The 27,753-nt window shown below is 40.8% G+C and overlaps 1 protein-coding gene and 1 long non-coding RNA gene across 4 annotated transcripts; one reads left to right on the top strand and one right to left on the bottom strand.

Moving 5' to 3' along the window:
- Positions 1 to 6,569: 6,569 nt before the first annotated feature.
- Positions 6,570 to 14,527, bottom strand: LOC127358134 (uncharacterized). Of its 3 annotated transcripts, none has more exons than XR_007882352.1 (5): positions 14,499 to 14,527; positions 14,203 to 14,410; positions 11,800 to 11,936; positions 8,772 to 10,574; positions 6,570 to 7,699 (listed from the first exon to the last, which is right to left on the bottom strand). It is a non-coding gene; the product is annotated as an uncharacterized LOC127358134 (long non-coding RNA). The 3 variants fall into 3 exon arrangements; XR_007882353.1 differs by having other exon boundaries at positions 8,772 to 9,047; positions 10,447 to 10,574; positions 14,203 to 14,521; XR_007882351.1 differs by having other exon boundaries at positions 14,203 to 14,521.
- Positions 14,528 to 17,132: 2,605 nt separating this feature from the next.
- On the top strand, positions 17,133 to 19,511 carry LOC127358059 (uncharacterized). Its single transcript, XM_051390943.1, has 4 exons — positions 17,133 to 17,352; positions 17,773 to 18,076; positions 18,195 to 18,462; positions 19,111 to 19,511. Exons 1-4 carry the CDS (start codon positions 17,185 to 17,187, stop codon positions 19,184 to 19,186), a joined length of 816 nt encoding a protein of 271 aa, XP_051246903.1. The 5' UTR covers positions 17,133 to 17,184; the 3' UTR covers positions 19,187 to 19,511.
- Positions 19,512 to 27,753: the final 8,242 nt, after the last annotated feature.

The raw sequence follows: 27,753 nt of genomic DNA, 5'->3' as shown, positions 1-27,753 counted from the left end.
GCAACTTGTGTTAAATTCAACCAAGGAAATAAAACATATTATATTATACTGCTAATACAGCAGCAGGTGTATAAATAATCTAAGGCACATTAAGTACTTAAATAGAATATTTTGTATTATTCTTTCTATTTTGTTGTTCCATTTTAAACAGTTTTTGTAGTCAGAGATGTTGGCATGTTGACATGTTTGATTCATTATACTTTTATCAGTCTAATGTTATTACTTATAGTCATTGTTGGGACTTGGTGATACATTTAATGCAAACCTAATAGTAGGTTTCATACTGACTGAGCCTGTATTGAGTGGTCTACATTTAACGTTGTTATGTAAAAGAACCTAAATGTTGTCTATTTCCAAACTCCAGTTGATGAATATCATGCTGAATCATACAGCACTCACCTTGACAGTCAATTGTGGGTCCCCAAAGAAGGCTTAACCTGAAACTGTGTAAAATGGTACTCAGGAAGAAGAAAAACCAGACAGTGTGTATATACTGACCTCACGTGTATCTAAAAACCTGACAGGTCCTCAGGAGGCTGGTCTTGGTCAGGTCTAGGACCTCTACTTTGTCTGATTGATTATTTGAAGTCACATCTGTGTTTATGGCCCCTTTGGGATACTGCCTGATTTTTTTCAAAGCTGTACAACCACCAGAAAGGGTGGTTCCCAGAAAGCATGGTCTGGTCTGGTGTCCCTACCATGCGATAAAGACAAGGCTGTGTGTGTGTGTGTGTGTGTGTGTGTGTGTGTGTGTGTGTGTGTGTGTGTGTGTGTGTTAGGTGTGTGTGTGTGTGGGTGGGTGTGTGTGTGGGTGTGTGTGTGTGTGTTAGGTGTGTGTGTGTGTGTGTGTGTGTGTGTGTGTGTGTGTGTGGGTGTGTATGTGTGTGTGTGGGTGTGTGTAGGTGTGTGTGTGTGTGTGTGTAGGTGTGTGTGTAGGTGTGTGTGTGTGTGTGTGTGTGGGTGTGTGTGTAGGTGTGTGTGTGTGTGTGTGTGTGTGTGTGTAGGTGTTTGTGTGTGTGTAGGTGTGTGTGTGTGTGGATGTGTGTAGGTGTGTGTGTGTGTGTGAGGTGTGTGTGTAGGTGTGTGTGTAGGTGTGTGTGTGTGTGTGTGTGTGTGTGTGTTTGTGTGTGTGTCTGTGTGTGTGTGTGTGTGTGTGTGTGTGTGTGTGTGTGTGTGTTGGGCGTGTGTGTGTGGTGTGGTGTGTGTGTGTGTGGGTGTGTGTGTGTGTGTGTGTGTGTGTGTGTGTGTGTGTGTGTGTGTGTGTGTGTGTGTGTGTGTGTGTGTGTGTGTGTGTGTGTGTTAGGTGTGTGTGTGGGTGTGTGTGTGTGGGTGTGTGGGTGTGTGTGTGTGTGGGTGTGTGTGTGGGTGGGTGTGTGTGTGGGTGTGTGTTAGGTGTGTGTGTGTGTGTGGATGTTTGTGTGTGTGTTAGGTGTGTGTGTGTGTGTGTGTGTGTGTGTGTGGGTGTGTATGTGTGTGTGTGTGTGTGTGTGGGTGTGTGTAGGTGTGTGTGTGTGTGTGAGGTGTGTGTGTAGGTGTGTGTGTGTGTGTGTGTGTGTGTGTGTGTGTAGGTGTGTGTGTGTGTGTGTGTGTGTGTGTGTGTGTGTGTGTGTAGGTGTTTGTGTGTGTGTAGGTGTGTGTGTGTGTGTGTGTGTGTGTGTGTGTGTGTGTAGGTGTGTGTGTGTGTGTGTAGGTGTGTGTGTGGGTGTGTGTGTAGGTGTGTGTGTGTGTGTGTGTGTGTGTGTGTGGGTGTGTGTAGGTGTGTGTGTGTGTGTGTGTGTGTGTGTGTGGGTGTGTAGGTGTGTGTGGGTGTGTGTGTGTGTGTGTACCACAGAGATTTGCTGTCCTGCAGATTAAGTTAATATTAGTCATGAGGCTGTTTCCTTTTTCCAGGTTTACACACACATTAAACTTCACTCACATTCAAACCGATGTAAGTTCTGTAGTTTGTGTGTGTGTGTGTGTGTTCAGAAACCTGCAGCTGGTCCAGACACACACACACACACACACACACACACACACACACACACACACACACACACACACACACACACACACACACTGGATGTGTTTCCTGGACAAACAGGTTCTTGGGGTTTGGTTTGGACTTGAATGAACGAGCTCTGTAGTCAAATGTCGTACATGAAGGTAACTTAAAGAGTTATTGTTTGTCATCAGGATGCATCACTGGTCCATTTCCCAACATCAACAACCAGATACACAGAGACAGATACTGACAGAGAGTCTGTGTGTTAGTGACTGTTTGTGTCTCTGCAGTCTGGTGGAGAGTGATAGTGATATTACGGCTGTTTGTGGTTAAACTAAAGGTCTCTCTCTGTAGGGATCCTTTCCATAATGCTGTCAGACACTGACAATAACAACCTGAGTCTGTCAGCAGCTTCTGTCTCATTGTTTTGCTCTGAGATGCCAGCGCTGTAGTGCGACATCCAGTGGCAAGTGGATTCTGTATATCCAACCTTTCAAAATAAAGTGACAGTGTGAATGAAACACACACACACACACACACACACACACACACACACATACACACACAAACAAACACACACAGAACTGTAATGCCAATGTTCCTGTCTTGATTCAAACAAGCGCCTGCACTGTGCTTTAATTTACTTATTTAAGCAGGAAATTCTTTGCTCCCGGTCGGAGAAGTGTGCGTAAATGAATGAAAAATATTTAAAATGTAAATCAGCTTTCTTACTTTGGATATAAAAGAAGTTCTGTGAGCTGAGAGAGAGACTGTAACCTCAGACAAACACTCCCTCTAATGGCAGGAAAAAGTTGGTTTCTCTATTTACACTTTATACTTTAAACGTGTTTTTGATATTCAATAAAAGTAAAGAGTAAGTCATTCACATCGAGTGTCACATGACAGACAGGAGCTGCTCCCTCTGCGCTCGTCTGAAGTGTCAGACCATATTTCAGCTCCGTGAAATCAAACCACATGGATCTCACTCTGTTGAGAGGGCAGTGCGAGGACAGAGACTATGAGCTGACTCTGTCTGGGTTAATGATATTTTCTTACTTTGTGGCTACAGTTTGTTTTGGGCGCTCTGTGCCGTGTTAGTGTGTGAAGAGGAGGTGATTGAATGATTTATGCACATTATGGAGGTAAACAATCATAAAAGTGTTAGTTCATATGGTTTTATACAGTATTATCCTGTAACTTGCTCCTGTTTGGTAAAAATAAGGTACTTTTTAAAAAGGAATCTGAGTCCATATTCACTGGATCTTTAGCTGAAAATACTTTTAAATGCAGCTTTTACAAATCAACATTTTGGACAGTCTTTAGCTGAGCGTTAGATGTTAAACTGATACCAATCTTATGTCTGTGTGGTCAATATATGCCCCATTTCGATCAATGTGAACTAGTCCTGGGCCGGTGCTCGAGCTGGTTCAGGGGTTGGTTGGTTCAACCTTATCAGAACCTGTTTGCTTTTCCATGAGAGAAAACCTACAGCAAGGAAACTGTTTGCAGAGTGTTGATGCTAAAAACTAAATGAACCTTATGGGGGAATAGTCTTTTGGGCCAGTGTGTATCATGTGATTGTTGTAATTACACATTTTTGGCCGTGACAGTGAAATCTGCTTTGAAGCCTGGTGCTCTTCCTGGGGGAATGGTAATAATTCCAAGATATAAGATATAATGTGTTATTAATGAGCTTCAGAGGTTCTGGATTTTGTTAGCTTTGAGCAGAGCCAGGCTAGCTGTTTCTCCCTGTTTCCAGTCTTCAGCAGAATATCACGCAGAGAAGAAAGATCCAGAGACGGAGCACGTGGGCGAATTTATCTCCGCAACAGTTTGTCCAACAGCAGCACTGATGAAGATGATGATGATGCCTTTGGAAAGCTGCCTGTTGGACCTGCATGACATCACTGTTGCTCTTTCTCTCTGCAGTGTCCTTCCAGCAGCACTTACCTTCAAATATTTAGTTACCAAATCCCCCGACGATAGAGTAAACTCACATTACAGATGTGACTTGGGGAGCCGTTGATGTGGAGCGGCTCCCGTTGGCTCCGACAAACAGAAGCACTGTTGTGTCTTTAACGAGCGCGGTCTCAGATGACAGACTGTGTTTCACGTTTGGATCTCATACTGGAACCATTCAGGAAGTCCAGATTCACTTCAGTCACTCAGAGTCAGTGCAGAACGTTGTGCTATGAAGGCAGATGGATTACGAATTTCTTTTTTCTACATTTCTATTTTACCTGTTAATGTGACGCTGTTGTTGATTTCTTAACTTAAACGTGCAGTATTTAATTTAAGTGGGGGTCTTTTACATTGATGAGGTGGTGAAGCAGCGTGGGATCATGGGAGTTGTTGTCTTCACCACCATTGGCGTCATTGCAGTCAGCTTCTCCCGGTTAGGATTCCTTCAGTGTTCATGGTTCAGGAGGTTTCTACCGGGAGTCCTATGATCCACAGAGGTCTCCTCCTCTCCAACACAAACAGACCTGCTGATTAAAACCACTAAACACACTGAATAAAGCAGTTCCACCTTAACAATCACTGCTTCTCCCACACTGTTGGACAGACAAAGGACGTCCCAGAGGGACATCAGACTGGATCAACAGTCAATGTATGACAGCTTCTGGCAGACAACCACAACGCTGACACAGGCACAAAGGGGATATGACGCCATCAGCAGGCGACACTAGATGCCACTGAATCCTACACACTGGTCCTTTAATCCTGCACTCACTCCCTCTGTTGTCTTTCTGTTTTTTTATCAGATAAAAATCCTCATGGGCGACCAATGACGATTGCAGTGCTTGCTTTTCCTTTTTTGCAACAACTCTGATATTTGTGTAACTTCTCCCACTCCTCTGGTTCCCACTCTCTGTGTCTCTGTGAAATTCAAACTATTCAATCACAAATGGAGCAATAGAATCCGAGTAATGCAGAGGAAAATCCTCTTCCTCCTCTCCACCGTTACAATGGCTCCTTTCAGCTTCCTGGGAACAGCGAACAACTCCTTTTCTGGGCCACTGGTCCACTTCAAGAACAGAATTTTGATGAACCTCATTAACCTGCAGCGTCTGTGTCGTATACTAACGAAGGTAATTAACTTTATGGGTGTAATGGTGCTTGAATACCATCCCAACAGAAGAAACCTTAATTGCACTAAACTACAATTCAAAGGTTTGAGAGGAACTTTGTTTCCTCTTTTACATTTTTTCCTCCCAATCTAATTTTATTCTATAAGCTTTAACATACAGCAGGTGTTTTATATGTTTAATGGATAGTTAGTGGACAGTCTGAGTGCTGCAGACTGAACTCTGTGTCCCAGAGATGGGGACTTGAGTTTGCGACTGGAACTTGACTTAAGTGGCACACACAGAGACTTTAGACTCGACTCAGACTCGTGTTTTGGGACTCGTGAACAATCATTATGTTTTCTTTTTTAGTTATTGAGGAAACTCTGAAACGTCTGACGAGCTTAATCTGATTCCTTCCTTTTTTTCATGATAACCATGGTAACCATATTACGCATTGGGTGCGTGCCTCGCGGCCTCACGCACTAGTACCTCGGATGACGACTATGGCGACCGGCAGCACACCTGCAGCTGCTGCTGTACCATTTGTGACTACATTTGGTTATAAAAACTTCAAACAGGACGGCACCAACAAAAGGAGCGCTGACTGCAAAGTCTGCAGTTCCCGAATCAAGGATGCTGGATCCACCACATCACATTTTATCAGGCAACTGAAAACTCACCCGGATAGATCAGTCACATTAGCGCATATGGACGGTTAGCTCAGCATCAGCTATGTAATGTTCACTTAGCTTGCTACTGGCTTTGTAACTGAATATTTGAATAGATGAGTGAATGATAGTTTGCTTGTCGCACTTGTTTGCATTGAGTGAATGTTACAGGTTTACCAGGTTACCATTACACTGTTTGAGTGAGAGGATAGAGGAATGTGTCATTAGAGACCCAGTGTAATTAAACAATACGGTTGCAGAGTGCAAACCTTTAACTTTTTTGTCCACTGGAAAAATGGCTAGACCAGTGACTGTTGAAATGTTACCAGCCACTCAATAGATTACCATTGTTATTTTGGCTGGTGAGTGCAGCATACAGTACCAGCCACTTGCATGATTTACCAGCATCTGGATGGTGTTCATTTTGTGTCCAGCAGATATAGCTAACTATAACTGAGATTGGATGATTAGTTATTATTGCATGACTAATAATGTTTTATTGATTTACAAGATTACAAGATTACAATATTACTTTATTTGTCACATACAGAAGTCCCAGAGTAACATGCAGTGAAATGTCTCCTGGTTACTCCTAAACTGGCCTTATAAATAGAATAAATAAGATAAATATGAATAAAATCAAACTAATATGATGTAAATAATGTAATTAAATATAATCTAAATAATGTAATCAGAAATGAAAATATGTGCAAGGGTGTACTGATACTGTATGCTAATAGATAAAGGAGTGATAATAATACAGTAAATGCTTTGAATGTCTTAGATAAAGCTGTGCAGTATTCTTAGTAGACCGGATAGCAGCAGATGAAAGACGGCTCATTACAATCAGAAGAGACATATAACTTTTATTTTTTAGAGACTTGAGACTTGACTTGGACTCGTGACCAAAGACTTGAGACTTGACCAAGTCTCACCCCACAAAGACTTGAGACTTGACTTGGACTTGCAAAAAAAGACTTGTGAACATCTCTGCTGTGTCCAGAGTTTATTTCCAGTGAGGTCAGACACGAATACCAGCGTTATCTACATGGCTGCACGCCTGCTGCAGAATGTAGAAAAATGCTGACAATCACACGGGGGCTGAAAACCTCCCAACAACTGTCTGTGTTTCAGTGACATATGAGTAACTTCACAAGCATCCTTGTGTCGGCCCACAGGAAGTCTTTTCCCAGAGCGATACTAGGCCAAAACAAAGGCCGTCGCTGGCGTCTGTCCAGCTCCACAGCCAACTGCCACTGAGAGACGTTCAACCTTTGAGAGTGCAAATGACACTGACAGACAGACAGACAGACAGACAGACAGACAGACAGCTGGATCAGATAGGGAGTGATTAAAAACATGCATCACATTTAAAAAAAAAAAAAACATTTTAGGCTGCAGAAATCCCTCAAAACAGTCAGACAGTCAACAGATATTAAATCTCAGTCTAAACTCATTTGGATGTATACTGTGTGTATCGAGTGAATCACATTAATATCTGCTGTTATTCTGTGAGGTAAAAAGCCAATAAAGAACTCATTAAAGAATAGTTTATCTCATTCAGCTACAGCCATCAATAATGGATAGAAATCATCCCGTTTCCACACATGTCCTATACATGAATGAATAAATCTCTTCTCTTTGGGTATTTTCTTCCTCTCTCCGTTCTTTCTTTTTCAGAGGTCATGTCTTCCGCCTGTGGCTGCTCCAGGTTTCTGTCCTTCAGCCTTTTATGAGACGAGGGGTTAGGAGCTCCATATGGTGAAGGAATGATGGAGAGGAGGAAGAAAAGAAAAGGTGGGCAGAGATTTTTGTCTGTCTTGTAAAATCTGCCCCCACATCCCTCTCTCTACCTCCGTCTCTCTCAGAGGGCCGATAGCTGCGTCGTTTCTTGATGTTCTTCCAGTCTCAGTCCGTCTCTCTCAGATGGACAAACCAGAGTTTGAAGGCCGCTCATTGGCTACCGTACAGTGAAACTACCGAAACAAAGACAACACAACAACAGCAAAAACACATACTATTGGGAACAAAGAGGTTGTTTCTTTACAACAGAAAGGTAGAACGACGTGAGGCTGGGGGATAAAACCAGATGTGTTTTAACTGAAGCTGTTTTTTTACAGTTGTATAAGAATCTTAATACAATAAATTTAAAACGATATAATCCCTGCCTTCAGTAATCCTCTGCACCTGACTCCCTCACACACCTGTGCACCTGTTCCCCAATCAGCTCTCCAGGAAATATACCAGCCCTCTTCCCCTCTTTCCTTTCTGCTTTGTTTGCTAGTTTGGACCAACCGCCTGTTAACAAACCTGTTTCTGACAACAGATTCTCTTAAATATTACACACTGGACCCTTTTTATGATTAAAGCTTCTGTTTAGTCACTGCCCCAACAGTGTTCCATTAAAAATAATACGGTACACTAATATTTGATTCTGGATTTGTTTTCCAGTCCAGAACAGTGAAACCAGATCATTATTGAACCACAAAGGTGCAACTGGGCTCTGAATGTTTTGAACACATTTTCTGGCCCCTGTGTAGTCTGCTCCGTTAGATTGAACCGGTTTAAACCGTGATTTATTGCTGTGCTAACTCTACACCAAACCTCTGTGTCTATTTTGAGGTTTTAAGAATAGCTTTGCAAAAACAACACGTCCGCTCCTTCCAGCTTGTTGTAGACCTAACTGTCTGGTTGAACCATTGTACAGCCTAAAACCATCTGAGACCATTCAGAAATCTTGATCAGTCCTCTCAGACATCTAAATCAAGCTTTTGTGTCAGGTGAGTAGTAGTGCACATATACTAAACTACACCGCTCTGGTCTGTATCTATATTCCTAACTAAGGACCAGGTCTACAGGCGGATTTATCCGTCTAATGCTGCTATGAGTGTGAAAGAGTTCTGTGTCTCCAGATCTGCCCAGTCTGGCAGGCAGCTGATTGGTGGAGAGATCTCCCTCTCTGCTCTGCATGGCTTTTATATGGCTCCATCTGCACTGTGTGTGTGTGTGTGTGTGTGTGTGTGTGTGTGATGTGTGAGTCGTACGTACACACATCTGCAGTAGGACCAAGGTGAGGATATCGTTCACCTCCACCGTCCACTCGCTGCTGAAGCTCTCTGGAAACTGTGCGTCAGAGGAAACAGGGGTCAGACTGGCTCTCTGTGTGGCCCCTCTCATACTGAGTGTATGTTGGGCTGCATTAAAGTCATCTACCGGAGCAAGAGTATCTGTGGTATGTTCGTCTGCCATGTGTCGGATTTGAGTATTTTGAGTTTGTAAAACCTGAAGAATTTGAGCTCAGGGCTTCCTCTTCCTCTTCCTCTTCTGTGATTCACATGAACCAAAAAAGGATGAATCAGTTTATACTTTCAAAGTGTATGTATATGTATATGTAAGTGTAAGATATATGTTTTAATCAAAGCATGTGAAAACAACACATTAGAACATAAATATCACCCTAGTGATGAAAGGACCGGTTCTTTTAAGTCTCTCGTTTTATAAGATGTACAGTTTAGAGAATATTAGAGATCTAAAATAAAACTGACAGAAGATCTGTCGGGCAGATTAAACTAACATATACATACATATACCAACATACCAACACCTCTGCCCCTGTACCCTCTCTACTACTCCTGCACCAGTAAAATTCATGTGAAATTATTTTTCTCCGACTGCCTAACGTCTCTCCTGTGTGCAGGTCTGGGAAAATTAAAAAAGAATTCACAATATTATTATAATAATCATCAAAATATACTTAAAATACGGTATATTCACCTTACCTCACAGTTTGTATGGCAGATAGTGCACCTAATCTCCCTGTCGTTCTTTAGTTTAGAATCTACAGTATGTTAAAGACTCACTGTTTAACCTTTTTTTATGGGAGACAACGGCCAAGTAGAGCTTTCAGCCCTGGTGGCAGGGTTATAATTTTGCGGCAATTCAACATAAATCAGGGAATCAATATCTAACTGTACATTACTGAGCTCGACAGCTCTTTCAAGTCACTTTTTGAGCCTTTTGAACAGCAGAAATTCACCATGATATACTTATCTGAGAGCTTTTTATCACATAATCAGATTACACAGATTTTACTGGCTGAAAAGAATCACATGAGATGAGTTTCCTGGGCCATTAAGTCAGCACTGTAAAGGCTAGAAAAGCTGCAACATTCAAAATAGAAACACTGTCAAAACTGAATAATTCTCTATCATTTATCGGTTATGTGTGGGGGTTGGGATGCGATGGCTATGGGTTTGAACCCGGATTGCGGCCCACATGTTAGTGATCTTTTTACTATGAGGGGATGAGAGAGGGTATGGCGGGTTAACAAGGCGGATGCATTTCAGTGATTTCACTAATAACGGGGGCAGCATCTCCCCTCTTGTCGCCTACAGATCTGTCTACTTTCATGATGCTTGTAATGTTTGAGTAATAACAGGTTTTAAACTGTTATTGAGGTGTTAATTATGTGTTAATTAAATGTATGTTTTAGCATTGAGGTTATAGGAGTTGCATTATATTGAGAACTACTTTAACTACTGTACAACCTCACTAATAAACATATAGTTTACATATTTCTGACAATAACAGCAAAAACCGAACATATAACCTTTGAAATGGGAGATTTTATGGCAAAGCTGTTGTATTGAATTGATATATATATATTGTGTGTGTGTTTATTTTGGAAAGCTGTTGAAGGTGTTACAGTGCACGTCCCATAAACCTGACTCGGGATTCCTCGCTGTCATTGTGGAGTTTTACAGTCAGACGACGGTGACCCGTTACAAAGAGACAAATTCCTTCCAGGAGAGCTGAAGCTTCTCACCACCTGGAAGACGCCATGCTAACACGCTACAAGACAGAGGAGATCATGAACTGCACACGATGACAGACTTAACATGTTAGTGGTATGTTTTCAAGTGTTTCTTGGAGCCGTTTCTGCTTTTATGGCAGAAAATACGTCAGTGGAAAGTTGAATTTCATGCATTCAGTTTCAACTTGAGCCTGCAACCAAATTGAGACGAGACCTAATTAATGTGACAAGTGTCAGCCCTGAAGAGCACTACACTGGAATAAAAAGGGTTTTTTGAATCAAGCCTGTAAACAAGTTTTTGTCTGCCTTTGAAGTTGGATTCTGAGGATTCATACATCAGTGTTTTCCTCTTCCTTTGTTTTTATTGTGTTCTTCTCTTTGTCCCTGTGCGAACGTCTAGAAAGTTCTCAGAAATACCGGCAACTGGCTCCAAAACTCTGAACTGACCTCTGTTTGTTCATTTTCCTTTTGGCCAGCAGTCATTGTCTATCTGTTCAATCCTAAACCGAGATGTGGCTCAACATCTCGTCCAATATAACAATATCGGTGTCCCTGTACCACCTCAACTGGCCCCCTCCCATTGCTGAGCAGTGGATGTCTGAGCCCCTCACCCTGTCTCTAAGCCAAGACATCCTGTGGATCCAGATCCTCATTCTTTCAGTCAAAGTCTGAGACTAACGGTGATGGTTGGAACATAAACCCACCGGCAAAATGAAAGTTTTGCCTTTCGACTCAGTTCTCACTGGGGGTGGGTTCAATCGTTCTAACTATATAAAACCTATTGTATCTGTAAATATAAATAGCTGTCAAAAGGAACGTTAATAACAAACAGTTAGACATTTATGGTCCAGGGAAATAATGGTAAAGGGTATTTTTAAACTCTAATACTTCCTGTATCTGTTTCAGATTAAAAGCTCTCTGGAGTTTCTGTGGACTGAATTCAACAAGCCTGTTATTGTATGGTGTTTATCAAAGGAAATCAGTATCAGTATACAATCAGTATGGACAGATAGGGCAGGCAGCTCCACGCGTGCCTGCTCAGGTTGGCAGTGTGAAGTTAGTGTTAGCTGTCTGTGCAGATAAGCAGCTGGTGGTCAAAGTAACAGTGAGCCCCGTTTCTGTGTGTATTCGCTAGTATTGAGGCCATTCAGTCAGTACCATTAAAGTATTAAAGTTCAGTACCCAGCCCTGCCCTTCACCACAATGGCACAACGCTCACAGTACTGCTGATGTGCACCAACCCACTGATACCCTCCATCTTACCCTCACTGAAGAAGAAGACCCCACTCCTCAGACTTGCAGGTGCTGACCCGACTGCCTCACATTCGCCTGTAATCCTGCCCAGTGCGTGCTGGAGGTCACGGTTCGCAGTCCTCTCTAATGTTGAAATATGCCACATTCTGTGTGTAGTTTAAGCATAATTTATATCACACGTCAGTTATCTTTCTGGAGCAGAAAATGCTAAATCACCAGCTGGGTGCAGAGTTTGTGTCTTCGAGAGCAGAAACTTTTCCACGCTGCGGAGGTTCAGGCTGATTTACAAACATTGTCTTGTATCCTTTAAAATCCCCGAGTTGGACCCTCACAGTGTCGATCAACAGTGTAACACACCATTAGGTAAGAGAGGCTTGGCAGGAAGAACACATGAGTTATATGTGTTTCTATGAGCTGATTTTCCCTTTGCGTGTCTTTTTGTGTGTTACGTTCGGCGGAGGAGAGAGCAGGCGTGTAGCCAGACAGACAGACAGGTCCTGACGGGCCTGTTGTACATGAGCTACACACACTAATGAAAACCTGATCCCTCCTGAGGTAATGCTGCAGTCACTTAGTATTGGAGTCGTACGGAGAACGGGTAGCGAGCTGGATCCCCTCGTCTCTAATAGATTCTCAGTCTGGACAGTCGTATTTCACAGCAGCCGGCCGTTTGAACAAAACAAGGACCCTCGCTGACACACACACACACACACACACACACACACACACACAGACAGATGTTTGTACATGTGTGAACAGTAAATATCTGTGTGTAAGGTGTATGACGGCATTCAGTGTTTCCATAGGAATTAAATTCATACTGGACCACTCTGCACGCTTTGCTTCCAGCAGCAGTCGAGGGCTTTAAGCTGCTGATTATGTGCAATATTTCTGCATCATCCGACACCTCAACACACCGTCACTCCAAATCTGTCACATCGCACGTTATTCTGCACTTTAGCAGATGAATGCCTTTGCATCCTTGTTAGTTGTGTAGTTGTATATTTCAGTGTCAATTAGGGCTCGAGCAGCGACTGATGCAAGGAATAATAATCTTTCTGCCAAAAGGACCACATGCTCAAACCCTCATGAAACACAGTGAAACTGAACGGATTATATGGGACATTGCAAAAATCGGCATCCACGTGTATCATAACCAGACAAACCCTAACCCTATGTACCCATACCCCAAACCCAACAGGAAGTCGTCCATTTCTGAATTTAGTGGTCATTTTTTACTAATCTGATCGACTTCAGATTCAGTCAGTGCAGTCGAAAGCGTATCCTGATGAAAAGTTGTTACTTGTGACTTTCAGATGCAGTGTTTGTGGCTTGCTGTTGAATTTCGTGAATTACATGCTAATATTCAGTTATAGTCATAGCGCCACCTACAGGACACAGGAAGTAAGCCTTGAATGGCAATTATCTGCTGATTCATGTGAAATGTTACACGATGTAAACCTTGTAGCTTTAAGTGTATTTGTATTGTACTGCTTTATCTTATACTCCCTGATGCTTTGTAAATATGTGTGTTCTTTCTATCTTTGTAAATATGCAGGATACAATGCATCACTTGAGGCCGACACGACTGCAATTTGAATTGTGCTTGCACAATATTAATAAAGTTCTTGAATCTTGAAGTATTCAGATAATTTACTGAAGTAAAAGTACTCATACCACACTGTAAAAATATTATGTTACAAGTTAAAGTCCGTCTGCATTGAAAATGTTACAGAAGTAAAAGTAACTAAAAATGTCTCCTGTGACTGTTGTACTATTATGATATTCAAAATGGCTGACTTCCTGTTGGGTTTGGGGTGCGGGTCATCTTAGTCATGATACACGTGGTTGTGTATTTCATGCAATAATAAAAAAAAAAAAATTTGATGATTTATAATTTTTTTTCTCATAAACTCATAATTTCTCTTTCTCTCTCTCTCTCTCTCTCTCTTTCAACACACACACACACACACACACACACACTAAAACACACACTCTCTCTCTCTCTCTCTCTCTCTCACACACACACACACACACACACACTATCTCTCTCACACACACACTATCTCTCTCTCCACACACACACAACACTATCTCTCTCTCTCACACACACACACACACACACACACACACACTATCTCTCTCACACACACACACACACACACACACACTATCTCTCTCACACACACACACACACACTATCTCTCTCTCACACACACACACACACACACACACACACACACACACACACACACACACACACACACTATCTCTCTCACACACACACACACACACACACACACACACACACACACACACACTATCTCTCTCACACACACACATACTGGAAACACCAGAAACTGTTTGTGTAAACTGCAAAATAAAAAATGCAGAAGTGACTTTGAGTCTTACACCAACACTCGTTCTCACACTGATGTGCTGCTCAGATGTGGTTCTTGTGGTTGAAGTTAGAAGAGGCTGTAAGTCATCTAACCGCCGGTGAGTGAGATGACGGCGTGGAACACAGAGCGAGGACTGTTCAGCACGCAGGAAGTCGAGAAACGAAACCTCACACAGTCCACCACCAACCACAGAGCAGCTTTTCAGTTTCATATGAACCCTAAAAACCACCGAGATCCCTGTGACTGAAGGCTCTGTCTCTGAAACACAGGCCACCCTACTAATGCCCCACTTCAATCTGACCTCACCTCAGTTCAAACCAGATCCAGAGTCGCCCTCCATGGAGAGGCCGGAAGCAGCCAAGAACCCCAGTGAGCACTCTAGGTTCATACTTATTGTAGTTTAATAGTTTTTAATTTTTGTTTTAAATTCAGTTAGTTTCCAGAGCAGGTTCGCTCATTTCAGTTTAGTTTGTATTAGTTTTAATATTTTTTTATTATAATATTAATATGAGGGTATTTGTCAGGGACAAGGTTTCCATGAGTCTCAATATGTCTCAATAAACACGTACCAGTGCTTCCTTATCCACCTCAACTAAATGACATTTCCACCTCAACCAACAGTCAAATCCTTCTTTTACATGAATACATAATAATAAAATATCATATAATAGTTTAACACTGGGAACATTTCTATGCTTTTAATACTTTTCCTGATTACTACATACAAGTTTTATAAATACACAATATTAATTAGTTTGGGGTGTTATTTTCAAATTCTAGTTTTTATTTTTGCTAAAATTTAATTTTAGTTTTCAGTAGGGTTGAGCGAGTATCCCTACGTCTAATTACAGGAAATTTATTTATAAAAAACAACTTAAAGTCCAGATAATTTAGTTGGTTCAACAGACAAAGATAATGGTGTATTTGCTCCTTCCTATCTTCCACTCCAAGGAAAGACTTTCCATCAGTCCAACACTGAGTGAAGTTGTGCACATGGCTGCAGACGTCGTTCTCAGTACATCAGTAGTTAAGGGAAGAATGTGAGTTGAGAATTGTGGGCTGTTCAATGACTTGTTGCTGTGTGAGAAACTCATTTGAGCTCCATAAAGGATGAAGGAACTTGTTCCACTCTTCCAGGATTAATCTTTAGGTCTTTTCAAACGGTTCTGTGTTGCCAAACTATTTAACACTGCAAACTATCAACCTCAGGGTCTGGATTTCTCAGCAAATAGAGGCTCAAAGAACACAATTCAGTTGCCTTTAATGGACGGCAGATGAAAAAGGAAGGAGGCAGCAGAGAAATTGCTCCTGCAGATCAGCTGGTTGCTGGTTGGATGCTCAGTCAAAGCTTTTGCCAAAGAGCCAGGCACGGTATCGAACTCTCGCCAACACACACAAACACTTTACAAGCCTTTACTTTCCTCTTCTAATGACTTTTTTCCTCGTCTTTTATTTTGGTTCCTCTCAGCTGTTTGAGCAATTTCTCTCAAGCAATCATCGCTCCTCTTCTTCCTCTAATGACCTGGCTGTTGTAACTACTAATAACCTATTTCCTCTGTTGTCATAATGACTTCACTTCTTTTCCCTTTTTAGATGACTTCCTCAGTTGCTCACTCAACTTTCCTTCAAGTATACTTCAAGACTGCTGTGCTGAGTCTTTTCAGGGATAAACCGCCGAATCTTCACTACAGTTGGGCTGAAAAAGTTGAAGCAAGTCCTGTATGTACATACATACATATACACATATATACATATACAGTATGTATAGTGCTGCTCGACAATTTATCCCTCACGTTGGACCAATGGAGCTTATTTTAGATGAATTTATAGCTTTCCCCACACAAATGATCTTCTTCTCGAGGTCTTCTGAGACTTATTTTCCTCTTGGCTAGGGCTGCACGCTATTATAATAACATCATACTGCCATTATTCTGACAGATTTTAGGTTTGCAATATGATTCACAATTATTGTGGGAACCTTTTTTGCATCACAAATTCAATTTTCAATGAGAAAACAATTAAAATTGTGATGATGTGACATTTTTTGGGGTGTGTTACAAACATGTTTTCTTACATCTGGAGAAGATTTGTAGGTCAGAACATCTGCAGCACTGCAGCACCTCATTATAATGCTGTTTGTCACATAATTTACTTTAATCAATAAAAATGCAGCTTGCATTTGCATATGGTACTCACCATATTGCAGCCAGATTTCAAAAATGCAGCTCTACTCTCGGCACAATTGACCTGTTCAGGTTCCCTTTGGTAAGACTGACCTGGTTTGATCTGTTTAATCAGTGCTGCCCAATTTCTTCCCAAAAGATCTCTCATTTCATTGGTTAATTCAACCATTTTTGTTCCACCTGATTGTATTTACCTACTTGTTTTAAGCAATGCAGCTCAGGGTTCACTCACTTTTTTCTCACACAATTGATTCCCTCAAAAAAAGTATATGGAAGTGATGAACATACACTTGTTATTTCATATAAAGAATACTTGACTGAATAAAGAAATAATGATAAAACAATAGAAAACTCCAAAATGCTCAGGTGGTTGACGCACATTCAAGCAGCACTATATAGTCACATCTTAAGTTAGCTAATGTTAGCAAAATGTTAGTTAAAACAAAGGTTGATGATGTAGAAATGTTCTAGTCTGAACAGAATTTAGATTGTAGGATGGAATATGCAAATGACAGCTGTGACACTGTTAAAGTTCTACGCAGGGTTCCACAGGGTTCCCTGTTCTCCAGAAAGACTTCATAGTGTTTGTGTTGTGGTGGTAGAGAAGTGTTTGGTGATTAAGAAGAAGCGTTCGGTGATTAAGAAGTTTTGGTGATTAAGAAGAAGGAAGAAGTGTTCGGTGATAGAGAACAAGTGTTCGGTGTTGGAGAAGAAGGAAGAAGTGTTCGGTGATTAAGAAGAAGGAAGAAGTGTTCGGTGATAGAGAACAAGTGTTTGGTGGTGGAGAAGTGTTTGTTTTCTTCAGAGCCATGAAAACTTTGGTTTTATACATTCCTGAAGACCGGATTGAGGCAGAACCAGCGACTGAACTCGACTGTTCAGACCTGGATATCTGCCTCCAACGTCCAGAGAGCCCTCCAATAACTCTGGGAGGAGCAAGATCTCTGAGTCCAGTAGCCACCATCCTCCATGAAAAGGTAAATCATTGGTTCCTGGTTTACTCCTTTTTACTTTTTTAATACTATACTGCTTTAATTTGCTGCAGATATTCAGTTTATAACAGAGGTGAATATCAGTCATAGTGGAATTTGAGGCTGAAAACATGATTGATTTACAAAAGATTATATAATTTATTGCATGTCTGGGGAGAAATCAATCCACGTTAACAGTTAATTAAAGAGGTAAAAGTAATAATGGCTAATTACTGAAATCTTGACCTTGTTTCTTTACTTAATTAATAATAAACTTGTAAGTAAAAAAAAAAAAGATCTTTGATTTTTCTTAAACCTCAGTTAAATAGCTTTTGGTCAGCAGATAACTCTAAATATAGTTGTATGTAATATTTACCAGTCTCATAACAAGAGGAACCCCTTGCTGCTTTTGTTTTGATAATCCAGGAGGAAGACGAGTGTATGCCGCTGCCACAAGAAGAAGAAGCACAGCAGGAAGAACCTCTGCAGGAGCTGCAAAACCTGCAGCAAACATGGCAGAACTCCATCCAGACTGAAGAGCTGGAGGGATTTAAAGACATTGCAGGTTTTGCAGAAGAGATGATGGAGGAGCTTGGGGACCCAAGACCAGAGAAAAGCATCCGCAGACGCTTCCTGAACTGGCTCAATGAGGGCTTGGAGGCCCGTATGATGAAGAAGATCGCAAGAACGTACCAGAGAGAGCTGGAAGAGGGTGATCGCTATTATAGAAGTAAGAAAAACAATCTTTATTGCTTTTTGATTTAAACGCTGCTGTAAATCACGGGGCTGTGTTGTTGCTTTGTGGCACACAATCAAACCTCCTCTGGTCTCTTGTTTTCCTGGTGCAGGCTCCTACATGGCTCCACCACTCATGACCCGAGCTCAAAGAGAGCGCCAAAAGAGGGAGGAGCTGATCCAGCTGGACAACCAGAGACAGAGCATCAACAAACGTCTGGACGCTCACTGGGAGGCAAAGAGGCGCCAAAAAGAGGCGCAGAGAGTCGAAGAGGAGGAGCGCTATGAGAAATGGATGGTCGGACATGGCTGGAGCGCCCCCGACTCTCCACCGGAGGCGCCAAAAAAGAGGATGAGCAAGTGGGAGAAGAGATTTTTAAAGTGAGTTAGTGTCAGTCAGCCTTACATGAGTTGACTTAAATGGGTTGATGAGTGTCCTTTCAGTTTGGACGAACCTGACAACAACGACCTTTTTAAATCTCATATTTCTGACATCTGTCCAATGTGACGTTACTGTAAACTAATTACATCGCTGTAAGAAAGCAGAACTGCTGTCTCTATAGCTGTTTGTGTTTATTCGTTTATTACTTTTATTATTACTTAATGCTAGATCAGGTATTGTAATGTTAAAATACCCTCTGCTCCAGACTGTTAAACCAAACTCCATTCTAAAAACAGCTGTTTTATGGTAGGGACATATTTTATCACAGTAAACACTTTATTTACACCATCAGTGAGACTCTTTTCTGATTCTCTTCGATCTTTAAATGTAATGTGAACTGTGAAGCAGCTACTTTTAGGCACGGCTCCACTGGGCACGAATACAGTGCTTGCTTCACTGAAAAGGGGGCGCAGCCGTTCTGAGGACAGCAAAGTGACGTATACTTGTTGTTAGGATCCCTCTCAGGATTTTAAAAATCGGTTAATTCGGCTGACAGTCGTCCTCCTCAGCAGTGAGGTTGTGTTTTTACGACCAGCAGATGAATTCTGTCGACTATGTTATAAAACTGTTTATTTTCTGTTTTTCAGCGTGAAAGAAGTCTTCTCCTTCAGAACCAACCGAATTCATCCTCAACTCCTGCCTGACCCGGTGGACACAGAGTGACCGAGAATCCTGTTACTCTCCATGTCCCTCCCTCTCTGTCTCTCCATGTACATAAAGACACTGTACAGTCTTTGTCTATGTGTAAGGGCAGTTAGCGCTGGCACCAGTTTGCCTGTGTGGGTTTCCTGCAGTTCAAAAGTTGTGATCTGTTATAATGATCCTCTCTCTTCACCTGTTTTCTCTTCACCCTCTGTGTGAAAGGTGTCTCTGAGTTTGGCCTCAGTTTGGCCTCCATGCAGGTCTCTGTGGTTCAGAAGAGGTTCAGTGGTCCAGGTCCTTCAAGCTCCTGTTGGCCCCTGGAAGTTGCTGGAAGTCTGCTCTCACTGACGACACTTAATGTTCATTTAAAGCTGTAATATTTAATATTTAATCATTAAAATGTCTAGAAATTCTTACCTATGTTCTGTATGTAGTTGAGTTGTGTTCTTACATTGTGAATGTGTATGGATGTTAGTTTCTGTTTGATGGGCTTTGCCATCATTCGGTGAATGTGTGTGAAAGGGTGAATGTGGCACGTAGTGTAAAAGTGCTTTGAGTGGTTGGAAGACTAGAAAGTCGCTATATAAGTACAGGTCCATTTACCATTTACCATTTACATTATCCCAAATGTTTCCAACAATGTTCAAACTCCATTTCCAATTGTTGTACTTTAACAAACTTCAACAGAATTAATCACATTGACTTGGGTCAGTGCGATCAAAAGATCCTTACGATGGAAATCTGAGCAAACTGTGAGTTTTCGTGTCTGTGGTGTCAAATTTCGATGTTTTGCTATGAAACAGGAAGTTGTTTTTGTTGGTCAATACTGTCCCAGACTTCACCTACCGCACATCGTGCACCACCACCTTCAGCGTTTGGATTACATTAAATGTTCACTGTGCAGTTTGACCATAATATACCGAAGTATAACGTATAATTAATGTGTTCTCTAGCGCCACATATTGGATACAGAAGGTTATATTTAACTCCTTTGTGCAGTGTCAGAATATTCAGAGCTGTGTCGACGTTCATTGCTGCCTGCAACTTCATTTATTTTATGTTTGATATATTTATCTTTTGGGATATTTTCCTCACTTTCAGTCTGTTTCAGTTAAGAACCTAATGGATGGTTAATGTTAATGGTTTCTTTAAGAGTAAATGAGCTTGACAAGTGGTGGTGGACAAATGCTGCTCAGCACCGCACACACAGAATGACATCAGGGAAATACTGATAGTCCGTTTATGTGTGGGCCGCAGGACAAAGACAGGAGCTGTTAATAATGTGTGTGAACAGCACACACATAAAGTCCTTGCACATAAAGTCTTGTTAAATTTGGCTGACTGCTCACAGTCGAGCAGCTTTTGTCTAAGGCAGAGAGGTCTGTGTTTCTGGATGAAAATGAAACAAGTCTATTTTTTTCCTTCCTCTTCATCTTCGTCCCTTCATCTCTTTACAAAGTCAACACATCCGAATGGGTTTGACTTTGGCTCTGATAGGACTCTGGGGATCAGGTCTGGGGCTGAAACAAGGAGAACAAAGTCATTCGGTGGTGATGAGGAAGAGGAAGAGGAAAAAATAACAATATTTCTCTCTAAATATTGTTATCCCACAGGTTTAACATCTGTGTGTCAGGAAACTAATGAAGACTGAAGATTTCATGCTAAAAATGTAAAATAAGAGCACAATAATAAACTCTGAGTTTCCTGCATTTTGCCATGTCTGTATGTTACCTATTAATGTTTGTGTGTGTGTGTGTGTGTGTGTGTGTGTGTGTGTGTGTGTGTGTGTGTGTGTGTGTGTGTGTGTGAGTCCTGGTCCAGTCCTGGAAAACCTCAACACCACCTCTGTTTCCTCACATTAGGATTAGTGCGCTGTGTGTGACAGCAGCAGCACTCTGACCGCCACTCTGCGGAGGGAAACAGCCATTTAACTTGTCAGCCTGCTGGAATTGAACCAGCAACCCTTCCCCCACTTCCAGTAGACTACATTCATAACAAGCTGACTAATGGAGAGTCAGGGCATCCTTCTGTAGTTCTTTGGCAACAACTGGGAATTGTATTATATACAACCAAACAAATACAATTGAATCAAATTAAATAAACTTCTGTATCTGCACAATATTCAATCACAGAACTTATATTTCTAAAGGATCATATTAAATGTCTGATATTTCATTTCTCTCAACTTGTGACGTAACTTTTGTTAATAATTGGCCTCAGTAACATAACAAAGATAGTGTTACTAATACTGTGAATGTAAGCCTGACTGATGTTTGATCAGTCAAACATAAGAAATTAAGCGAACCATAGGAATACAATTTGTACATATTTATCTAAAAGCCAGAAATCCTGATCAGAAACTTGAAAAGGCTCCAATATGATTTCAAAACCAATAATTTATGTAACGTGGTTAGACAACCTCCAGAAACAGCAAATGCTTGCATAGCAGGACCAGCTTTTATTTGAAAAAGAGATTGTGGAAGGTTATAATCATCATGAAGAGCAGAAACTATCTGCCAGGGTCGGGTAGTGTTATTGAATAGATCTGCCACAACATTAGGCATTTAGTTCTCTGTTTCTTGTCCCGTTATTATAGGAAGACGTCAGTGATTGTGTTTTATGAAAGAAATCTGAATAAGATACAAGTCGGCACTGAATCATAATACAGATATCCACAGTTTGAATGAAAGCAGAAGGCTTTGTGGTCTCACACTTTGTCATTGTGTGGGTCAGAAACTGGCTGAAACAGCAGTGGAAAACAGAAATAAATGAGTCAAACAAAGTGCGTCTGTCACAGTTATTGACAGAACAATCAAGACGAAGGTGTCAGCTTCAATAAGCTCTTTTCAGCTTTACAAAATCCACGCTCTCGTTATTTTGTGGCCAAGTTCTCGCTCTGTTTTTACGCTCTCGTGGACTTGGCTCGGTTCAAAAGGCATATGGTGCAATTAGCCTTCGCTTCATCATGCATGTGTTCCTGGTTTCTGAGGCATTTCAGTCCTTTCAGGTGCTCCCTCAGAGACCATGAAAGTCCTGTTGATGAGTCTGCGGGGGCAGACTGAAAGTTTTTGAGCTTCGTGGTTAAAGTTAGTAGTTAAGGTGATCAACTCTGTACTGTCTGAAACTCACAGGGTGAAAACATGATTCCTTGCATACGGACACACTACTGTGGGGAAGGAGTGTCAGATATGGGTGAATGTCTTAAAATGCATCATTACAGTTGCAGATAATGAGTACTGATATGTTATATTAATTATTTATTCTTAAAAATGTAAAAAAAAAAACATCTTCCAGGAGCTGGATGTGATTTTTACTGATTTAACTAATTTCTTCTATAAAGACAGACTGCTTCATGGCACCACGTTGGGCGGACATACAGGTACATATAGGTTTTGTATGGATTTTTTTCTATATATATATTTTATATTTATATATTGCATGAAACACATTCTCACTCCCAACATGTCAGATATCAAATTGTAGGTGCCTTACGGTAATCTGCAAGAATAAATATGCAATGTCCGATTATATTCTGTGTGAAATATACCCTTATAATAAACACCTTTAAATTGTAAATTATAACTAATCTATGTTTTACACAGTTGGAATTTCTTTAAACACTGACATGATTTAGATTTATTATGAACTTCTCTGAGCACACTAATTAACTTTTTTATATTGTAAGTCTCTTAAACGTTTAAATATGCAGCATGACTGTACACATTAGCACCTTTTGTACATTATAATTGACATTAATGTGCTGCTCCTATTGTGGCATGTGACTTCTTTCTTTATGATTATGAACTCGAATGTTCAATAAAGAGAAAAAAAAGGTCTGCTCTGACACTGGAACAGCACTTTTAATATTTATTAAATTTTTATATATAGTTTTTAGCTGAATAAATACAAGATAATATTTGTAATATATGTGTATTGAAATTTTTCCCCCAACGTTGCCCAAGTATCAAGTTTTAAAAATCCACTCAGAGATTATTAAAGTTTTTAGTTTTCAGCCAAATGTAAAAGGACGATATAGCAGTTGTTAGCGAGTGAAAGGGAATAAACCCACGGTGAGTGACGTATGCAGAGTGGCGTGCCAGCTACTGTCTTCTGAGCAGCCAGGAGAGCAGCCCAGGGGAGCAATGAGTGTTAGTTCGCTCTGGAGGTCTGTCAGGCTTTAGGGCCAGGCAATAAACTTGATAGTAAAGTTGATTGGCCTTCTGCCCCTGATTAGTGAGCCTGAAACCACCAGTGACACTGCAGCGTACAGCCCAGTGTGTAACTGAGCTGACATCAACCTGCAAAACTCTTTAACTAGTCAAACAAGCAGTAATAATAAAAATTATAATGATCAACCCATCAGTGCAATTTAAAGGTACATTTCTTAACAAAATCTCTGTGTGAAAAGTCAAAATACAAAAAAGTAGAAATGATTCAATCCCAGACAGAAGGAAGAGCTTTAGGTGGCAGAGGTCAGTCAGAGTTTAGAGTCGGGTAGTAAAGTTGATGGTAATAAACTTGATTGGCTTCAGCTCACAACTGACAGTCTGAAGTCCTACATTTCATCTTCTGAGCTTAAAGCAACTCATAAAGAAGAAGTCCTCACATCCTTTACTGAAGTAAAAGTACAGATACCTTCGTCTAAAAATAAAGGTAAACGTCCTGAAGTCAAAATGTTACTGAAGGAAAAGTACAGAAGGATTATCAGCAAAATGTACTTAAAGTATCAAAAGTGAAAGTGGTTGTTAAGCAGAACGAATCCTTTCATCCTGTTACATGTATATTATTAGAATATGTTATTATTGTATCACTAATTAATACATGTGAGAGCACTTTAAAGCTGTAGTTTGTCTTGTAAACTAAGAGCCATGTTGTGATGTTTTTAGGCATTTTTCTTTTAATTCAATTAAGTTTTATTTGTATAGCACCAATTCATAACTCAGATAGAGCAGGTCTAGACCATACTCCTTATTAAATGATTTACAGAGACCCAACAGTTCCGAGGTTTGCAATGAAATTGTGGGAGGACATGACAAAACTGCAAACACAGATTATTATTACTATTATTTGTATAATTTATTATAGATCAACAGGGTAAATGTGAGATGTTCGCATTGCACATCTGCAGCTTCATGACTACAAACAAGGAAGTGAGTTTGGGGACGTACGGCTCAACGTTTTGTGCAGGAAACCACAGTGATGGTGGTCACATGTGCAGTTGCTCTGAATGGACCAAATTGTAAGGTTGTGCAGAATTCACACAGGTTGGTTTTGTAATTTACGTTAATTGTTGCAAATGCAAAATTACAACTTGCTGGAGGGATGATCATATAAGCATATACACACCTTCTGTGTCAAATAAATGTAGTGGAGGGAAAAGTACAATATTTGCCTCTGGGGAGCAGACGTAATGGAAATACTAGTTATTTACATTCCACCACTGATATTCTGTTTTATAATGTATGAGCTCTCAAAATGACCACAAACCACAAAGCTAAATGTGATGGAAGAAGAAAAGAGTGAGAGTTAAGGGAGGGAAGCAGGAGGGCGGACAGCAGCTGCTGATAACTGAGCAGTGAACTTCAGCCCTGATGTTTGAGGCTAGAAACAATGTGTCCATTACATTGGATGTCACTTGACAGGGGCTTCTTTTTTACTTTTTGCAACATTTAACAGACAAAAAATAGGTATGATGTTGTCATATGATGTTGGTATTTTAAGAATTGTTTGGACCCGATGTCCATTGAAATGGACAAGAAAAATAACAATTAAAGGGTTTTGATTAAAAACATTTTTTTTATTGATTCTCATTTCTGGTTGCATTAAGGATGGGAAAAAGTCATTATTATATTTTTCACAACCTTGGAACATAAGGCGGGTCTGAAAGGGTTAATCGATTAGTTGATTGATAAAAAATTCACTAGCAACTTTTTGAAATTAATTGTCAACAGACCAAAGTTATAACTTCTCAGTAGTGACCTTTTAAGAGAACATGACTGATAACCTTTAGCTTTAGGAATAAATAAACCATAAAGACATCAGAGTTATTTTCTGACATTTCATGGACCAAAAACATCAAGAAAATAATAGTTAGTTAGCTAAATGTGTTTTGCAAGATACCGTTGATTCATCCTGAGTTTAAACTGTTTCTTATATTTAAAAAAGTTTCATTGGCATGAAATATAGAGTTCTTCCATAGCAATTCAATATTATAATGTCAAGTGTTAAAGAAAAATAACTTATGACACAAAGGCTGCGTTCAGACTGCAGGCCATGTATTTATTTCTTGCTCATCGTGACTCTTTTTTCTCTCTTTTCATGAGCGGGAACAGCACAAATCACATAATTTCTTTACAGTTAGGGTTCGTATTTAATCACTACTAAAAGTGATAACAGTAAATGATGTGCACTGTATGTGGAGAGTGAGAGTAAAAACATTGCAGGAACTAAACAAAGATATTAGAATGAAACACTTTGACAACCAATCTGGACTTTTAAGCCCAACTTCAACTAAAAGGTGTGGAAAACCTACCTGGTGGAGGAACACATAGCTCATGTCCACAGTCTGTAATTGTTCTCACCTCCTCACAGTCCTCTGGATGACCCCACCTGAACCGACTTAATCCTTTGCCTTGCCCTGACCCTCGATCAAAGCACCTCTACTTGACCTCCGACCTCTGCCTTTGATCAACTGACAGCTTTAACCTTTTCATTTCACTTCACTCACTTTCAAAAAGATAGAATTTACTAGAAAGCTTTGACGTCTGGAGAGATAAAGTCGATGTGACTTCCACAGATATTGAAATATTTCAGTCTAATAAAGGAACGGATTAACTACCAAAGTCATTCATCAGAATCTGAATCTATTTATTATATAGCAGTTAAGATTTTTTGTACCTTTCCAAGCATCCAGGTAGACTTCTGTTTGTGTTCAGCTTGAACTCAATCTGCCAATTTTCTGAGGAACTGCTGGTATATCTGATGCATTTTTTGATGCAGAGAAGAAGTGAGCGTGAATGTTTGTGTTTATTTGTTGAGGTGGGACCAAGTCATTGTTCGTTCCCAAGTCAAGTCTCAAGTCCTAAACTTCGAGCTTGGAGTCTTTAACAATATATAATAATGTGCTCTTCACCAAATCAAATTACATTTTAACAACAGAACGAAATGAATTTATCTTTGGTATAATTTTTTCCAACAGCCGCTGAGTATCACAACATTAGTTCTTCATGGTTCTCTGCGGTGATTGGATGCTGTTAAACTGTTCAAACAAAGTGGATCTGAGGAATTAAATGTGGGAATTATTAACGCTAATGTTACCTGAGAAAGGGGGTATGAAATGCAGCAAAGGGCCCAGGCTGGAATCGAACTTGAGCCACTGTGGTATAGACTTGATACAAGGTGTGTGCGCTCTTACATTAATTTACATACATTTACATTTTATGTCTATCCTGGTTCTGTTTGTCCCTTTTCCTCTTCTGTACCCTGTAGCTGTGCCCAGGTGTGCTGATTGTTAGACGAGGTGCACCTACCCTGTGATGAGGTGTTTAAAAGCCCTCTGCCAGTGTCAGAACAGAGGCTTCTGGCACAGGACTGCTGGTGTTGCTGCCCCTCAGCGTGGGGTGGGGGGCTTTGTGTTGCTCTGTGTTGCTTTGTGTTGCTTTGTGTTGCTTTGTGTCTTCTGATTGTGGTTGTTTGGGTCAGTGCTTTTCGCCCTGTAGAGCAGCCAAAAGCCTAGCTCACAATATCTGCTTCTGCAGCTCGTGTGCACGGTGAAACATCTTATTTTTCATTCTTTATTATAGAGCAGCCACATTGCCCCGTGCGTCGCATGTCTGCAGCGTTGCTTCACTACAGAGTCTTGTCTAGTTTTAAAACCGACAGTGAAAAGGGTATGTTCGTATCGACATTACACCAGCAACAATTACAACTTTCACTATTGTTTCAATGTCTATATCTCTAGAATAAGTCACGGAAATGGGGGGGAAAAAAATTTATAAATTTAGTTTTTAAACACCTCCTGTGTGTGTTTGAGATTCTCCTGCTTTTATTGTACTTTATCAAAGGCAGACTCTCTTGGTGTGATCACCTGTATGTTTATCAGAGTCACATAACAACCCACCCCACCGGTGCTCCACCGCCTGCTGCTGGTTTACAATTCTGGCCCCTCAGACAGTCTGATGCATCCACTAGAGAGTTGTTGTACATCCTCCCTCCCTGAGCAAAACAACACTGCATGCAGCAGCCAAGAGTCTGTTTGTGATGTCAGGTCCTGGAGCTGCTTCACTGACAGTGAATGGAGAGCAGGTTTGTCAGCGCAGCATCAAACTCTGACCACCACAACAAACAAAAAGAGAGAGACACAGTGTGGAGCGTCTCGCTAACGTCATGGAGAGTCCAGCAGGGGACAGAGACCGCTTCAAAAACACATTAAAGATTTTAGGCCCCTGTGTTCCCTTAAAAACATCTAAAAATTCAGATGTTTTCCATCGCAAATCCTCCGCCCAAGAGGGACCCGTAAAGCACACAGAATTACATCAGAGAGAAAGAGAGGAGGAGGAGAGAGGAGAGGGAGGAAAAATTCTTCAAGT

This window comes from Dicentrarchus labrax, unplaced genomic scaffold, assembly GCF_905237075.1.
Source record: "Dicentrarchus labrax unplaced genomic scaffold, dlabrax2021, whole genome shotgun sequence".
Lineage (NCBI taxonomy): Eukaryota > Metazoa > Chordata > Actinopteri > Moronidae > Dicentrarchus > Dicentrarchus labrax.
Note: the sequence above shows the minus strand (reverse complement) of the source record. Positions and strands in the feature narration are given on the sequence as shown.

Excerpts from the sequence above, each read along its gene's own strand:
- LOC127358059 (XM_051390943.1), top strand. The coding sequence starts at position 17,185 with ATGAAAACTTTGGTTTTATACATTCCTGAAGACCGGATTGAGGCAGAA. Across the intron at positions 17,353-17,772 it reads CCACCATCCTCCATGAAAAG|GAGGAAGACGAGTGTATGCC; the intron begins GTAAATCATTGG and ends TTGATAATCCAG. Across the intron at positions 18,077-18,194 it reads GGGTGATCGCTATTATAGAA|GCTCCTACATGGCTCCACCA; the intron begins GTAAGAAAAACA and ends TTCCTGGTGCAG.